The 17,447-nt window shown below is 37.8% G+C and overlaps 4 protein-coding genes and 1 long non-coding RNA gene across 10 annotated transcripts; 2 read left to right on the forward strand and 3 right to left on the reverse strand.

Annotated features, from left to right (window-relative positions):
* Positions 1-973: 973 nt before the first annotated feature.
* Positions 974-3,530, reverse strand: LOC114879739 (pleckstrin homology-like domain family A member 1). The gene is made up of 6 exons (XM_029194974.2): positions 3,460-3,530; positions 1,773-2,011; positions 1,634-1,687; positions 1,489-1,548; positions 1,233-1,403; positions 974-1,147 (listed from the first exon to the last, which is right to left on the reverse strand). The coding sequence occupies exons 1-6, from the start codon at positions 3,476-3,478 to the stop codon at positions 1,064-1,066; spliced, it is 627 nt and encodes a 208-aa protein (XP_029050807.2). The 5' UTR covers positions 3,479-3,530; the 3' UTR covers positions 974-1,063.
* A 2,558-nt stretch (positions 3,531-6,088) lies between these two features.
* Positions 6,089-8,354, reverse strand: LOC114879728 (CLIP domain-containing serine protease 2-like). The gene is made up of 3 exons (XM_029194944.2): positions 8,131-8,354; positions 7,466-7,837; positions 6,089-7,393 (listed from the first exon to the last, which is right to left on the reverse strand). Exons 1-3 carry the CDS (start codon positions 8,192-8,194, stop codon positions 6,681-6,683), a joined length of 1,149 nt encoding a protein of 382 aa, XP_029050777.1. The 5' UTR covers positions 8,195-8,354; the 3' UTR covers positions 6,089-6,680.
* A 765-nt stretch (positions 8,355-9,119) lies between these two features.
* On the forward strand, positions 9,120-10,789 carry LOC114879718. The gene is made up of 2 exons (XR_003789959.2): positions 9,120-10,423; positions 10,507-10,789. It is a non-coding gene; the product is annotated as an uncharacterized LOC114879718 (long non-coding RNA).
* Positions 10,790-12,207: 1,418 nt separating this feature from the next.
* Positions 12,208-15,370, forward strand: LOC114879735 (INO80 complex subunit E-like). 5 transcript variants are annotated; one of them, XM_029194965.2, is made up of 6 exons: positions 12,208-12,540; positions 12,730-12,886; positions 12,959-13,140; positions 13,214-13,340; positions 13,817-13,989; positions 14,054-14,271. In XM_029194965.2, exons 2-6 carry the CDS (start codon positions 12,743-12,745, stop codon positions 14,136-14,138), a joined length of 711 nt encoding a protein of 236 aa, XP_029050798.1. In that variant the 5' UTR covers positions 12,208-12,540; positions 12,730-12,742; the 3' UTR covers positions 14,139-14,271. The 5 variants fall into 5 exon arrangements, with proteins under 5 accessions (XP_029050798.1, XP_029050799.1, XP_029050800.1 ...); XM_029194966.2 differs by lacking the exon at positions 14,054-14,271 and adding an exon at positions 14,849-14,962 and having other exon boundaries at positions 12,210-12,501; XM_029194967.2 differs by lacking the exon at positions 14,054-14,271 and adding an exon at positions 14,506-14,711 and having other exon boundaries at positions 12,210-12,501.
* LOC114879734 (sin3 histone deacetylase corepressor complex component SDS3) lies at positions 15,274-17,164 on the reverse strand. 2 transcript variants are annotated; one of them, XM_029194961.2, is made up of 8 exons: positions 16,747-17,164; positions 16,621-16,684; positions 16,439-16,552; positions 16,160-16,361; positions 15,917-16,097; positions 15,739-15,856; positions 15,586-15,670; positions 15,274-15,504 (listed from the first exon to the last, which is right to left on the reverse strand). In XM_029194961.2, exons 1-8 carry the CDS (start codon positions 16,868-16,870, stop codon positions 15,409-15,411), a joined length of 984 nt encoding a protein of 327 aa, XP_029050794.1. In that variant the 5' UTR covers positions 16,871-17,164; the 3' UTR covers positions 15,274-15,408. The 2 variants fall into 2 exon arrangements, with proteins under 2 accessions (XP_029050794.1, XP_029050795.1); XM_029194962.2 differs by having other exon boundaries at positions 15,739-15,853; positions 16,747-17,163.
* Between the last annotated feature and the right edge of the window lie 283 nt (positions 17,165-17,447).

The raw sequence follows: 17,447 nt of genomic DNA on the forward strand, positions 1-17,447 counted from the left end.
CAGAAACTGATTTAAGCGCCACCACAATTATCGCATCCAACTAACGGCATGCTATTCTACGTTACTTTTCACATACGCCTAAATGATGACACACGGATGTTACGACAGCTCTGTATATTAGGTATATTATGTATGAATGAACTAACTCCTTCAGCCAAATAGTATATATACATTTTTTGTAATATAACATAACCAAGGGAAGAATATACCTACAAATCGAATGTCTAAAGTTAGTTTTTTAAAAAATATGTCCCGATATTGTACTCCAAATTCCTATAAACCGAATGCCTAAGGTTAGTTTATCCTTCTAAAGAAGTGTTTTCCAACATGGGGCCCACGCTCCATAGGGGGGCAATTCGAAAATGGATGACGACTCCTAACTCTCAGTCACGAAAGAGCTGGGTAAACGTCCATAATTACTCATAATTAAAATAATATAGAAAAATCTTTCATTAAAATTATTTCGTACTTGAATTTCGGTTCTCCATTACATATTTTGAAAATTTACTTACTGTTTCCTCAACAATTTCCTAGTGATTTCTTCATAATACCTATCATCTAAGTTTTTTCAGTGAACAATTCAATTTTTGAATATTAAAAATTATGGTTACGTTACATAGGGGGCCTAAGAATTTTAGAAACGCTTAAGTGGGGCATGACACAAAAAAGGTTGGGAAATCGTCAATGTATATACTCATGTACATACATCATCAGTACACAGGATAAGGAATATGGGAATAAATGACAAGAACGTAACTTACGGAAAATATTATATATATATTACAATATTTATAGAAGTACATTTAAAAAAGGAAAAATATATAATAATGAAAACAAAAACAAAAATATATAATAGAAAAATATTAGAAAGTATAATAGTAATAGTTCCTGAAATCAAACAAATCATAGTTTTGTATTGCCTTCTTCATTATTATTATACATATGTATATTATCGTCGTACTCACTTCTTATGTGTACCGCCTGCAACAGTACCAACCGGTTACGGGTTTACGGCAAACGCCGCAATATTGGTTCACAGGCCACTAGTGCGGTTGCTTCTGCCTCAACGTGGCATTGCCTCTCGCTGCAGCCGTTTCAGCTCTCTCCTGCACCGCCGCAGCTGCCGCTGCTGCATGGACCTGGATGCCTGGAAAAATAAATATTATGATATTATGTACAAACAATGAATAACAGAAATAACGTGCAAACAGGAAAGTAAAAAAACGACTTACGGTATCTTCAGCTTGTTGCTGGTATGGCTGCGGCTGCGGCTGATATGGATGCGTCTGGTAAGGGTACGGGTACGGGTACGGGTACGGATACGGCTGGTACGGGTACGGGTACGGGTACGGGTACGGCTGTGGCTGGTACGGCTGTGGCTGGTACGGCTGGTGCTGATGCGGCTAGAAAAATAAATATTATGTTATTATGCATAAACAATGAATAGCAGAAATAACGTACAAACAGGAAAGTAAAAAAACGACTTACGGTATATTCAGGATGTTGCGGACACGGGTGTGGGTGCGGTTGCGGCTGGTGTTGATGCGGCTAGAAAAATAAATATTATTTTATTATGCATAAACAATGAATAGCAGAAATAACGTACAAACAGGAAAATAAAAAAACGACTTACGGTATATTCAGCATGTTGAGGGCACGGGTGCGGGGACGGCTGGTGCTGATGCGGCTAGAAAAATAAATATTATGTTATTATGTATAAACAATGAATACCAGAAATAACGTACCAACAGGAAAGTAGAAAAACCACTTACGATATACCCAGCATGTCGCCGGTACGGTTTCGGCTGTCGCAGCACGTTTATCTGCAACCGTAGCTGCCGCATCTTTAGCTGCAACTGCAACTCCTGCGGCGCTTGCGGTTCCTGTTGCAACTCTTGCTGTGCTTGCGGTTGCAACTCCTGCTGCTGCTCCGGTTGCTGTTGCAGCTCCTGCTGCGCTTGTGGCTGCGGTTGCTGTTCCTCCGCCCACAATAATTCCACCCTTTCAGCTTCTAAAAAAAAATTGAAAAACATGGATAATACTGCAGAGAAATTTCAAATGTATTTATCCAGAAATTTACGAATATTCATTGACAATTACATGTATTGAACTGTATTGAATTACAAAATACGAATAAACCAGTTGACAGAAAACCGAACCGTGTCAATGTATTGTGGAAAAATAATCCGGAAGACAAAAATGTTCTCAGTACAAGTTATCGCACAAATATACAGTCGGTCACAAAATTATTCGCTCACCGTTTAAAACAGAATACCTCATTTCTGACATCATACATACGCATTAGTATGGGATCGCCGCTTTTCTACTGTTTCTGCAGGCAATAGCACGGCAACCGGTGACCAATCATACAGGGTGTCCCGTAACGTATTTTCACTCTCTGAAGGGGTGGTAGGTGGGGTGATTCTGAACAACTTTTTGCTTTGCAAAAAAGTCGTTTGAAGCTTCGTTTTTGAATTATTAAGCAAAAACAGTGACCAATCCGAGCGCGTATGGCGCGCGAGCTCAGGGACGGCAGCGTCGGCTACGAAAAGTTGTTCAGAATCACCTCACCTACCGCCCCTTCAGAGGGTGAAAATACGGGACACCCTGTATAACTTGTGTACTTCTGTATTCATGATTTCAACCTATCATAGCTATGATGGTAGTCAAGAATTTAATATAGCCTAACCTAACTCTACCTAATCAGTGCATTAGGTTAGGTTAGGCTAAAGTAATATTCTGGTCGCCGTCAGGCGACCAATACACAAACTGATTGTGAGATTCAAAATCATTAAAATTAGTTAAATTTGATTTTTACGTCCGCCCGTAATATATTGGATGGTCGCCGTGTTGCTGCCTGCAAAAACATTAGAAAAGCGGCGATCGCACAAACTAACGCGTAAGATGTAGCACGAACACACACGAAAATATATCAGAAACTAAGGCCGAGCGACGGTTATATGTATGTACAGGAAAAAGTTGTTGAAAATGTTGATTTCTACAACATATTTACAAAATCATCAAAATCGGAGTTACCGTCAGTAATCTAAATAATTACCACGTGATTAGTTATGTTGAAAATTTTAATTACTTGTAACTTCTAAGTGCAATGACCGATCTCGATGAAATTTTCAGCATGCACATAACTCATTTGAATCTACGAAAGACATGTATGTATTTAAAATGTTCATTATAGGCTCCCATATAAAAGTTGAAAAATTACCCATCACTATTTTTTCTCACGGTTTCAACAAATTGTAATTTTTTAAGACAACAGAAACATATCTTAGTAAATTGATTGGTATAGTTTCTCAAAAAACCTCATGTCATTTGGTCCAATTTTGTGACGCACTGTATATGAGACAAAGCAAATGTCGAAAAAAATATATTTGTTACAAATGCTCACGAAATGTAATTATCAATGACACTCACGAAGTAAAGATGAAAAGAAACGCTTACCGAGGTTTCGTGAATCCATTTTTTTTTTTTATCTTCACCCGTTTGTAGCACGTGTTAAACTTAGGCCCAGGCCCTAGTGATGTCAAAATCGTGGGACGCGGGACAAATTTCTACCCTCTCCGCGACGTCCCAGCGACTCCCCTACTTCAGTTGTTTCATCTAACACAAGCGTGTTGTCCTACGTGTCCGTGTGAGCTCTCCTGGTTCTGCTGCTCCCGCATTTCTACGTTATCGGCTCGATGCTCAAACCGCCTAAGCATGTGGCAGCAGCATCGACGAGTCGATAAAATAATATAATCATGGCACTATGGTAGAAGTGAGAAACCAGGAGATTCAGTTCGAATCCCGATTCTACGGTTTCAATTTTGATTTTTAATACATTAACATTTCTTTAATACATAACAATACATTTTTAATATCTTAATATTTTGAAATATATAAACTCCCGTATTTCATGTTGTAGCGAAAATTAGTAAGTACTTGGGCAGAAAATCCAGGCGGCGCTGGTGTCGCTACACCAGATAAATGATAGTGAGATACACACACGCAAGCGCATGATCCCTATATACGAGTGCATACTTTTCAAAACTTTGAAAAATAAAAATAAAGGAAAGGAAAAAATTACAACAATATATGTGGAGTAATGGGAATATATTAAACTTTTACTAAAATATAATAAGTACGATGGCTCAAAGTAAAACTCGGACACTCTTTAAAACTTCATACCTCATTTAAAATTGGACCAAATGACTTGAAGTTTTTTGAGAAGCTATATAAATTAATTTACTAACAATAAGAATGGAACTAGTCACGTTCTAAAGTCTGCTGACAGATTCAAATGTAGGAAAGGACAACAAGTGAAAGGGGGACTGCCGATTATCACGATCGTTGCTTCTCTGACTTTTTCATTCGCTACCCTTCCCTTACGATTAGTCCCAATCTTTTTATCGTCAATTTAACAAGTAAACACAGTCCAAATAGTATCATGTTTGGTATCATTTCAATCAGAAAAATCTCGCCAATGCGCTAGTAAATGTTTCATTGAGAATAAGTCAAAAATGAAAAAGTTTTATCGTTGAATTAGCATTAGTCACACCGATACGTTTCAGCTCCTCGCTTTGGACCTCTTGGACCTCTCTCTCCTAATCTGTCTGTCACTTTCTACGTTCACGCCTGGCTCGTGCCGCATGTAAACACAGAATCGACACATTTCTTTGCCCCTTCAAAATCGAGTGTCAGGCAACGAAGGAGACACGTGCTGCGAAAAGGTTATTAGTTGATTAGCTGTGTTATAGTAAACGTTTTTGGACTATATGCAAAGCGTAAATGTAAAACTCTGAATAAATTGCTACGAAAGGATAATGTAATATAATAAAGTACATTATTGTAAGACTAACCGAGCGGGTGATTAAATAATAGTGGTAGTATTAAATAAAATGTTCAACTCTTTATTCGCACAATCATACACGACGACAGTCAGAATACCCTGCTGTCCTAAAAATCCTCGATCGTGAGGACGCCTTCGACAGTACGCCCTTTTGTTTATGACCCCCTCGCGTTTAGGGCCTTTCCCTTAAGAAGGAGAAACGCGCTGACAAAATACACATGGCCTGTCTCGACCTTTTGTCTACTTCGATTTTTCTTACATTATAATAAATATAATAATACAACCGACTCCGAAAGCACAGCGCCCAGACCTATCGTAATTTCTCTCTGCAGCCTTGAGCAGTTTTTGCAGGCGATTCTGAAAGGACTTTCCCATTATTTAGAAATACGGCATCGTGCCGCTTGCCTTCTCTAAACACTTTCCATTCAAACAAGCAATCCTTCGATTCCTGATAGCTGAGAGACGTAACGTGGTCATCAGCCATCCTCGAGCACCAGGCCTGTTTAGTCTCACTCACTCTCTTTCAAGACCTCACGCAGTCCAAGTCCCCATCACAATAGACTCGGGTCAATTGCCCTCGACGACCCTTAAAAATAAGCCGTCGCTAACACATTGGTAAAAGTACAAAAGCTTTATTATTGCATTAGCATTTGTCACGCCGCGCAGTGGGACATTGGCCTCGATAAGCTGGTCAAAAATATTTTATGATTATTTTAAAATCTGAAGCCATAGTGTAATAGGTCGTTGGATTCGTCTTAACATCAATTATAACAATATGTGGTCAAAAATAGAATTAAAACTGTACACATTCAATTAGTTATAGCACAAAAAATACCAGAGATATAAAAGTGTACTTTGATATAATTTAAATGCATATGAGGTAAATTTAATTCTGTCACTTATCATTTAACTTGAAGAACCACAGCAATATTTCAAAACCATGTAGTCGTTTCAAAAATCGACAAATGATTGTGGGTATATTTATATAAAACCACTTTTTACCGCGTTTTGAGTGCAAATGCCCCACTGTACGCCGATACGTTTCGGACCCTCTCGATCTAAGCATCACTGTCTGTCCCTATCTTTTACGTTCACGCTCTGCTGGAGCCGCATGTAAACATCGAATTGACATGACACCTCGGCTGATTACGTGCAATGTTTAGGTCTCAATCTCTCTGGCATCTACATACTACTTTCACTGTATATGAAATGCATACTTTCAGATAAAAAATTATGTAACGGTTTGAATGCAAGATATTTTTATTTTCATTCGCTATTCGTAATTTTGGTCAAACTGTAGAACAACTACCTCCTCGCTGATTTTGATGATTTCTGGATATGTTATAGCAATCAATATTTTGAACAATTTTTTCCCAAATGTACACTTCTTCCTTTACATAATAGATAATTAAATTTTTTTTTTCTAATATCTTCTATACTTTCTGATCCTAGATAAGGCCGCATTAAATATTTCTTTAATGGAAATTCTTTAATATCATTATTTTTTAATCGACTTCGAAAAAGGAGGAGGTTACTCAATTCGATCAGTATATGTATATATATTTTTTTTTCCATATGAACCTGTATCTACAGCAGTAAATTTATAATTTGCATCTACTAATGCCGAAAGTACAATCGAAAAAGACTTTTTATAATTGACTATCAGATTGAGAGCGGCTCGAAAGTGGCATGGCAGTATGGGTACGGTAAGATTTTACCGAACGGAGACCGGACCGGTACCGAACCGAATAGTGTGGATCTACTCGTACGGTAAGATTTTACCGGACCGAGACCGGACCGGTACCGGGACCGAACCGCTAGTGTGTATCGGGCCTTAAGCTTCCAATTTACTGAGTATCCATGGAATAAAGTCAATTACTCTAGTGTAAACGACGGGCCAATTTGGGAAGCCACAAGCTGTTAGTCCGAAGGAGACAATACCGACGGCGGTCCATCGACCGGTACCATCACTTCCTTTTTCCACGCTCATCAAAGGACCTCCAGAATCTCCTGTGCAGGAATCTTTGTCTACCACACCACCGGCACAAATCTGTCCGAATCCTAGCGTCACTCCCCTTATGCTGTATGTCTGCTCGCATTGTTGCTTGCTGACGAGCGACACAGAAACTTTTAACTTGATATTCGAGGAAAATCCATTCTCGGTTTTTCCCCAACCAGCAACAAACAGATTATTACCTATAGCATCGTTGGATGGCAAGCATATCGGTTTAACGTAATTCGTGAATGGAATGTCGCGGTTTAACCTTAGAAGAGCAATATCGTATTTTTGATCAGGGCTCAGTGGGTTGTAATTTTCGTGAGCGATTTGTTTCTCGATGCCGACAGTGATAACATCGTCAGCGCAAACCGTGCTATTCGCGTCATCCTTGACGCAGTCAGGATTGGTGATAGTGTCGTACTCGCCTAAGCGGACATTCACCAAACTCCACGAGATTGGCATATTCTTGCTCCGCAGGCAATGAGCTGCCGTTAGTACGTAACGGGTGCTGATGAGGGCGCCACCGCAGGATGCAGTCTCTCCGTTTGCTGATAAATAAATTTTTATGTAGAATATCGATCCTCGTTCAATAAATATATTATGTTTTAAAGAGTTCTTACGTGTACTGTATATCAGAAGCGCCATCCAAGGAAATTCATCGATATCCGTATGTTCTCCACCGACGACTCTCTGATCGTGAGACAAATCTTTGCCGCAATCGGAGGGTAATAAAGTATTGTTGGACAGATCGAACTGCAAGTTTGCTTCTTTCGCCCCATCAGCTCCGCCTGAAAGGTCGGCGTTTTCGTTTTGAATCGGGCAACAAACTCGGGGATCATTATCATCAAAACCACACTGTGATTGCCTTAAAAATTCTATAGTTTCTGGCGGAGAGGATTGAAGGATAGTCAACAGCTGTGGACATTGCCGTAATCCAATGCACCAGCCAACCACACCGTTCGGTGATGTGCAATTCGATTGCCCTTCGTTTTCTAAAAGAGAAAATTAAATTTTAAGAATGTAAAAACTGATTGGATTCACTATGTGACCTTGAATCATGCAAATGTCATAATATCGTTGTCTTCATATGTTTTATTTCCCGATATTAGTTTTAATCAATTCTAACTAAACGCTAATCTTCGATTGTTAGATGTGTCATTGTCAATTTTACACTCTGAGGCAAACATAATCGTAAAAAGAAGCGATGAAAAATTCGATGGAAAATCAAAATTGTTTGCGTGCCTGTGCTTGAAAACAACATAGCATAATAATAAATTTTACTTACGTGCAAAAACCAAACCAAGTACCAATACATGGCAGAAGGTACATAAGATAGATAATTTAATCATTTCTCATGGGTTACCTAACGCTGCAAGTGATACTGAGCGTTATGCAAAGAGAGAGTATCAAACGTCACTGAGATATTTCCCAAAGCGTTGCGAATTTGAATATCTTAATATTTAAATTTTCGGTGCCGCGCGCGCCTGAAAGCAGATCGCCGATCGGTGGAGCCATTGATATAGTGACCGAAGCCAGGTTCAAGTGGTTCCCCTACCAGTCTTAATCTTAACTTTATGTCGAATAGCTAACTAATCATTTTCATGATTTTTCGCATAATTTTCCTTCTACGTATTTTTTTTTTAACGGTGTAATAACCTTTATACCTTCATCCAACTTGTTAAACAAATTTTAGTGTTTATACATTATTTTTCTGGAAATTACCAAGAGCATTTATTTTATGCTATCGCGAGGAGATATAGGGAATATCCTGTTACTTTTCCTTTCGAGATAAGATTCACTTTGGATATTCACTAAATATTCTTTATTTGAAGAAAAATGTTTCGGATAACTTCCATTGGTAGGTAAACATGCGTATTGATACCCCGTATTATGTCTCACGATTTCAAATAGTTCCGCTTAATTTTTTATGATGCCTTGCATATTTAGAAATGTTTTTGCATTAGTATAGATTAGATTACAGAATTTACATAATTCTTGATAAATCTTATACACACACAGGGTGTTACCTGTAACGTTACTCATGACTTTTCACCCACTTGCAGCCATCTGACAAAAAAAGTTTACATCAAGAGTTGCAGGGTATGAAGTGCACAACAGATATCAGTAAAAAAAATTTGTTTTCACGGCGAAGTCGAGGTCACCTTGGGTTTTACAAATAGGACCATATATTTTTTTTGTTTACCATATTTAGAGGACATCGAGACGAATTCAAAACTTATATTACATAATATTTTTACTAACATATTACGTGATTTACAGACAGGGTCGGCGTTAGGGTGGGGCGCGGTCGGGCTAGATCTGTAGGGAGCGCCGCAGCCCGGTGTCCCTAATATTTATTCATGTATATCCGTTTAGATTAGTAAAGCTGCTATGTAGTTTAACAATTTTTACAATTTAACTACAGATTCATCGTTTTATATTATTACCTTGTCTTTTTTTCTTAAAAATTTTCAGCCCCTGAATGGGCGTCACGATAATCTTGCCCAGGGCGCCAATATTGCTAAAACCGGCTCTGTTTACAGAAGTGTAAATGTGAAATACTTAGCTTTTCGTCGTATTTGACTTTGACAGTGTAAACATTATTTGACCCCGAAGAGATTACTGAATGTAAACATGCACTTTATTTAATTACATGTTCGAAATGCATTCCGCCTTCTGCGACGCAATATTCTGCTCTTTTACAGAAGTTTGAATGCGTTGCTGCAGTTAGACTTGCTGGATCTACGCGCTGCATGCTGAGATGATTCTTTCTTGCAATTCTTCAATATTATTAATTGGTGATTGATATACAATGGACCGTAAATATCCCCATAAAAAAAATCAAGTGGAGATAAGTCCGGGGAACGAGCTGGCCACCGTTATTTGCCGAATGACTCTTTTTGTAACATATCCAAAAATCATCGAAATCGGGAAGGACGTAGATACTTGTTCTGTAGTTTCACCAAAAAAAAGAATAACAATAGCAACAAAAAATAATGATAGTACATCTCGTGACACATTGGTTATAAATCGCTATCGTAATCGATAGAACGATACGTGAAAAAAAATTCACGCGTCGGAGTTCATCACCTCTTTCAGGCTCGAACGTCCCATTCTCCACGATATGTAAGTACATTGCATTGTATCGTCGTCGACGGTTCGGTCAACGCACACATATTCACATATGCGAGCTGCGAATGAGCGCGCGGTCGAGCGCAGAAAACGAACGCACTGCGCCCTACAGAAGAAACGAGGAACTAAATTTGTGGTCTGCTTTACCTTTTTGATATCTTCCGCGAGTGAACAATCAACGATTCACCCACCGGCCGTGGGTACGCCAATGGATTGTTCAACGAGCCGCTGCAGGGGCATCCACCGTTCTGTTCCGAGAGTCACCAGCGGAAAATCCGCACAAATGCAGACTCCATCTGAGCTTGTCGCCAAACCAGCTGGAGCAGCTACTGACGGCGGTGCTGCAGTTCCGAATACAGGTGTTCCGCATCCCAAAGTCAACGTTTCCAACGCTGCTCCCTGAGGTTTGCGAAGGTACTTTGAACGCGCTGAAGGATTTCATAAAGGTAAGAGCCATTTCAACATCTTCATACACATATTTTCTCAACAACTGTGTATGACTTCTATACCGATTCTCATTGTATTGTAGGTTCCGAGTGGTCCCGCCGAGTGGTTCAGATCGCCCAAGGCTTCCAAGAACGGTGAAATTTCCCGGGGTGCTGCGGGACTATCGACGGGAAACATATTACCATTCAAGCCATTCCAAACTGCGGGACGGAATTCTACAATTATCGAGGAACGAACTCCGTCGTACCACCGTCGAGATACAGTACCTCGTCGGTGGTAGAGTCATGTTGGGCAGGAGTGCGCATTTTTTCTTTGAATCGTTGTAAAATCAAAAATTTCAAGTGTAATAAAATAAAACAAAGTAATTTATTGAAAGTCCTTATTAGTTGACAATTTGAAAAAATAAAAATTAAACTTTGTACTCTGTAATTCAAGTAGTAAAGAAAAATAGAGCCTTATCAAAATGTGTACATTTACCCAATACTTACAGTATAACTATAATTAATAACATAAAGATTATCATTTATTTATAAAATACATACATCACATACAAAAATACCCTGCTTATAGGGAGTGCACTGTTCATGCCACCATATATCACAAACGCTACATTTAATCCAGTCCTCTGTAGGTGGATTTACGTACTTCTCACCACATAACGCGCAATAATATTCATTTTCTTTAGTTTCTGTCTTATCTCTAGTAATATTATTCTTAGCAGTCTTATCTTTGATAGTATCGGTTTTCTTTGTCTTATTCTTAGTATTTTTGCGTATGAATTAGAGGCATATTTTTAATTTATAAAGCTTGACTATAAATTTGAAACAAAATATTTCACTGTTTACACGGAGCTGTGTAGGTGGGGTAAGTATACGCATGCGCACACTTACCCGACAAGCTTATGCGCACACTTAACTTAAGCTATTCAAACGGAGTTAAGTTAAAATTGCTCATAATTGCGTTATTTTATCAAGCCTTGTAATATTACACTTGTAATATTCATATATAATAAGTATTCAATACCGTAACGCATGTATGTAAGTTTTTCAATTGAAGATGACAAAATATCATAATATATTTAGGAAAAAATTTCACTTACCTTTCTTGACAAAACAATTAAACCGCGACCGGCAACACATAAGCGTTTCGTTCAATGACGTAACAAGCACTAAAGGGAGTGGGTACCCATTCTTAATTTTAAACTATTTTAGAAATATTTAGTCTGCGCACACTTACCCGCTGCGCACACTTGACCCACATGACTCTATGCTTCCGGAGGGTTATTGCCTCGTTGGTGACGATGCCTTCTTTCTGAAGACGTACCTCCTGAAACCCTACAAGGGCACGCATCTGTCCAGGCGGCAGAAAATTTTTAATTACTTTAATTACAAGAAAATACTTCTTCCCCCCCCCCCCGGCTGAAGCTGCGGGAAATTCCGCCGAAGTTCTTATACCGCTCACAGCACCTACAACATCGAATGAGGGAGAATTCAGGATCCAGCGAGGCCAGGATTTCAGCCGACATCGAACGAGGATCTTCACCGCCAAGAGCAGATCGATTCCGAGCTTCAAACGGCTTAAATATAATTTTCCAAAATCATTTCAAAATAAAGTAATTAGAACTTTTACCAAAAACGCTGAGGTGTTTGATTTATTTTGCGCGCCACGAGCAGAGTGCCTCAGCGCTCCACTGGCACCTTACTCACGACCCAAAAGTCCCTGAAATTCCCTAGACCGCAAGGAGGACACGCAACTAAAATTCTTCGTTTATGCGACGAAAGAGAATAAATCAATTGCATATGTACAGTTTGTCTTTTGATTATTAAAATAATAATAAATTGATTAAATAAGGAACAGAAGAGCACAATCGTTTATTTTTAGAAAAAGAAATTCACTAAATTGTCGGTGAAAATACAATGTAATGCTTTTCGTAGAATGGTAGCATTTTGAAGTTACTATAGAATCGATAAAGAAGTACATACAGAATGGAAGCCAGTCATAAACAGCTTATTTATCTTCTTAATAATCGTTCGTCTCGATTATTTGTAAGAGACAAAAAACTAATTTAAAAGTTCGAGTAGGTATCGTCAAAAGCAGTATCAATTTAAACTTGATGGTAGTATCAGTCATATATCCTCTTTTTTTTGCAAGAATAACGCTGTTTAATTATCTACTGTTTTTGAAGAGTTAACCTTGTATAGCATCATTTCTTAGCATAAAAAGATACCAAAGACAATTCCATTTTCAAATTCTATTAGAACAGAATAACTGTTTTGTTATATAGTTATTAGAATTTTGTTTCTAGTTGCAGATGATCAATGTTGGAAGGATGGTATTGTCGTTCAATTGCAAACAACAATGCAGATGCAGAAGACGATGATGACGATAGCCCAGAGGAGGAAGTGCCTAATTATAAGGATCAGTATCGAAATCTTAAAAGGAAGTTGAAATTTCTAATTTATGTACGTACATTGTTCCTATAGATTTTGCGTTATCTCAATTATCTTTATCTAATTATTTAATAATCCATTTAGGAAAATGAATGTTTTCAAGAAGCTTTACGGTCTACGCAAAGGAAATTACTTAAAGTAAATAGGGATAAAAGTTTTTTATTAGATCGATTACTGCAATATGAAAAGGTAGACGCGTCGTTTAGTGAAAGTGATGAAACAGAATCATCCGATGAAGAAGTTACGCGTCTAGATACTTCTAAAAGGTAAACATTACAGAATGACGTATCTGGTTTCTTTAAATGACCTTTTATTATTGTCTTTCGTTATTGTTTTTAGAAAAAAAATAGAGATGAGCATTAGTAATCACACTCCACATCACATGCCGACCGTGGCGAAACCGCTAAACACAAGTAAAAAGAAAAAATCCGCTCCAAAAGTGACGAAGTCAAACAATATACCTATAGTAAGTCATTCTCTACAGGGTGTTAAAAAATTCCCTGAAGACCTCTACATTGTTGGATAGACCACAAAAAATCAAAACAAAAAGTTCTGTAGCATTTTTCGATGGGATCAGTAGTTTAGCTACATTTGGTTATTGAAAATTGACCAATCAGCGCGCAGCTCGAGTGGCAAGACGCACGCAGTAGGAGACTACCCGAGGGCGGAGTCTCCGTTTGCTTGCTCCGCCTCCGCCTCGCACCACGACTCCCAGCGTGGCTCAGCGGCGGCAGAGGAGGCGTGTCTTGCCACTCGAGCTGCGCGCTGATTGGTCAATTTTCAACAACGAAATGCGGCTAAACTACTGATCCCATCGAAAAATGCTAAAGAACTTTTCGCTTCGATTTTCTGTGATCTATCCAACGGTGTAGAGCCCTTAATTTTTTAACACCCTATAAACTTACTACAAATGGTTATTTTATAAGCGTTCCATTTTTTTAGGTACAATCAGCCAATAATGTAGTACCGATGCCTTTAATGTCGGATGGTCATATGACACCGGAAGAGGTCGAAAGACATTTAGAGTCGCGTCAAACTTATTTGGAATTAGTACCGGAAAAGGCACCGCCTACGGTTCCGACGGAAATGTTCAGTAACGATCCGTCGTTGGATAGGTAATTAATTTGATTATTCATCACCGAAACTTTGTTTAAATTAACACCTAGTGTATATTTGTAGCGAATCAAATGAAATTGGAGAATTAGAAACTTCGCCGAGTAATATGGGCGAGGATTGTCTCAGCGTGGATATGATGGCTGAGTGACAAAACGTTTGTTTATAGTTTAGCGATTAATTAAAAACTGCACATAATTATGTATCGCATTAATATTATCATATTTGGCTAACTTAACTGTAATAATCGTGACATAATACAAATTTTTATACGTGTAATAGTACATTCGTGAATGTCTTCATGATTTTCGGTGTCGTGGTCGATAGAGTTCGTTGGCCGGTATAGGGGAGCGCAAAATTCCCTAGAGTACGCCACCCTCGATGATAAGGGATGCTAAGGTGTTCTTCTATTCGTTATCCTTTTCTATCAGAAAAAAAAGAAGAACACTGTTGTGCTTCCTAATGAACTTCATTTCGCTTTTCTTTTTTTTTTCTTCAATGAATTACAAATATTTCAGGTTAAATAGTTAAAATGGGTCACCACAATAGCCGCTCACAATGACTAATGAAAAAAGTTCGGTGGAAAGTGTTTTAGAAAAAATTCTAACAAAAATTGAATTAGAATGTAGAGAAGAGAAAAGAGTGATTAAACACGCGATCAAACGAAAAATCGACGATATTTTGGTAATCAATAAAAGGCGTAAATTAACCCTAAACGAAGAGATACAATGCCGTATTTGCTATGATTCGACTCAACAATTGCCCATTATATACCCTTGTAAATGCAAGGTTTGATTATTATTATTCTGTTCGTTTAATCATCGCAAGGTTCTTAAGTGAAATAAAATAAATTTGTTTAAGGGAACCATGGGTGCGATCCACTTAAAATGTTTAGAACACTGGCTCGAGGAAAGTAATAGAAATAGCTGTGAATTATGTGGACATCAGTACGAAGTGAGACGTACACCGCGTTATCACGTTCTCTATTCAATTATAATATGGATGTGTCTTAATCAGCAACAACATCAATTATACGTTCGCAGTTTAAAGGCCGACTTAATTCGTGGCATTATAATTACACCTATGGCAATCGGATGCTCGTACATTTGTATTGTCGCAGCTGATTTTTATGCAAATAACAATTACGACAATCTTCCACCAGCACGATGGACTACTTATTTATTATTAATAATGATGTCCTTATTACTGTTTTCATATTTTATATGGATGTACATGGTGATCGAGTATCACCAAAAGGTCTGGTTCTATTGGTGGCAAAAGACAAGTACAGTAACAATTATATTGAATCCAGAAAATATAACTTCAATAAACTACAAATCTAATGTATCACAAGTTTAAATATTACTGAACACTTTTTCTTAATGAGGAATACTTATTATCTTAACCGATGTATACAATTATTAGGAAGCTCTTCTTTTGATGGAAATTTTCCCTCTGCTCAGCTGGGATATGTATATTCGTACTTTACTTCCGTCCGATACTTTTTTCACCCAGATCTATACAGAGATAAGAGAAATTATAAAAATAAAAATAATCAAAGAGCAAGCAGTACCATAAATTAACGGGAGTTTTCTTACAGCCTCGGTTCCGATTGCCGAAATATTTGCGGCAAATCGAGTTAAGTCCTTTCCTTCTACGTACACCGGTTGTCCACGATGAAACCTACAATTAATTACTTTATAGTTCAAGCTCTTTCGAATGAAATACAGAGATATAATATTCAGAATTACCATCGTCTTTCGTGCAATAATTTGCCATCCTCTATCCTGGTTTCTATCATAGCCGTATCGGAGGTAGGAGGAATATGTTGAGAGGGCATATTTACAGTGTTATAATGCGGTAGCACTGCTGAAAACAATTGGTTAGCATTAATGATATGCGCGTTATCGAGAAATTTTCAATAAGTACCTGGTTTTCGAACAGCAGTCAGTACTTTACCGCGGCTGATAGCTTTCAAGTCACTTTCTATTTCTTTTTCATCTAACAGATAATTTAACTGTGCCGGTGGTGGCTTCCTTCGTTTCTCTATTTTCTCGGGTACAGGATCATTTGGACGCCTCCGTAATTTTCTTGTCATTACAGGCTTTACCTGAGTAACAAAGAAATAAATCAATACAAGATGGAATAAATACTCGACTAATAAATTTATACCTCCATCGAATCACCAGTAAGTTCCAATGTGTGCCTGTCGGATTCTATCATCTTCCTCTTCTCTTCCATGCTGGTTAACAAGTTTTCTTTCAAATCTATTTTCTTCTCTTCAAATTCTTTAACGGCAGTTTTCTTCTCCAATATGTAATCTCTTTCTACCCATTCTGTCAAATAATCACGATAAATTATATTCAGCCGTAATCTGTAACAAAGTATTTCCTTGAAAAATCAGATACAGCGATTGTATATAAAGAAATCTTGCGTTCGATGAATATAAACCTCTCTTTGTATTGAGCTTCTAAACGTTTCAGTTTGCGATTATATTCGGGGTGAGTACCATCCTTTAACTGTTGCAATTGTTTCTTCAAACTGGCTAATTTGTCCTGATAGACTCTGAAAAATTTTGTTACTTTACGTGTAAATGAGAACTTCAAGGCGACGCTCTAAATTTATTTACTTACTGCTCCTTTATCTCCGTATATTCTTCTGATTTACCAAGATCTGTCTCACTAGCCTCTTCTGTGTCTGCAAGTTCATACAAATTGTAAACATATGAAATGCAATGTAATAATACTTTATGTTAATACCTTCATCGCTTTCATCTTGCTCTTCAGCATCTCGATCATCCTCCAAGTACTCATCATTGTCCTCATCGATATCATAATCATCTTGACCATACATAGTCGAAAACGGTGAATCTTGATACGACATGTTACACCACAATAATCATACTTATCTTTTTTATAGCATAAAACTTTTTTAAGTCACCTCAATATCTATTCTCAATAAAGGTTAACACTAACCACTGCAACACCTCTTAGGCCTAACTTTTGGAATGTGCGACAGTCATACTGATAGCGACTGATACTAACAATAAAATAATTACAAACAGACGGTTATATTTAAAAAATTCATACATGTATGTGTATAATAAGTTTGTATAAATAATTGATCAACCTTCAAACATCCCATAAAAATGTTATCATGGGGGCAGCACTGTAGCTTAGCAATTCTCTCTGTTTCCAATTATTCTTACAAGTTTCGATCAAAATGCGCCTAAAGTATATCCTATAATTAACCCTGCTGACCATTGCTTTTTAATACTGTTTAATAACTGTTTTACCGCTCCCTAATTAAATAATTGTATTTTAAAAAGACCGCCATAAATTACATATTTTTAAAATTCGATTCTCGCGCCATCTATACAAAATCGCGCTGAAATTAATCGATAAGTAGTTTTAGAGGTTACCTTACAGATGGCGCTAGTATTACCTTGTTTGTGGCGGCC

The sequence above is a fragment of the Osmia bicornis genome, chromosome 16 (genome assembly GCF_907164935.1).
Source record: "Osmia bicornis bicornis chromosome 16, iOsmBic2.1, whole genome shotgun sequence".
Lineage (NCBI taxonomy): Eukaryota > Metazoa > Arthropoda > Insecta > Hymenoptera > Megachilidae > Osmia > Osmia bicornis.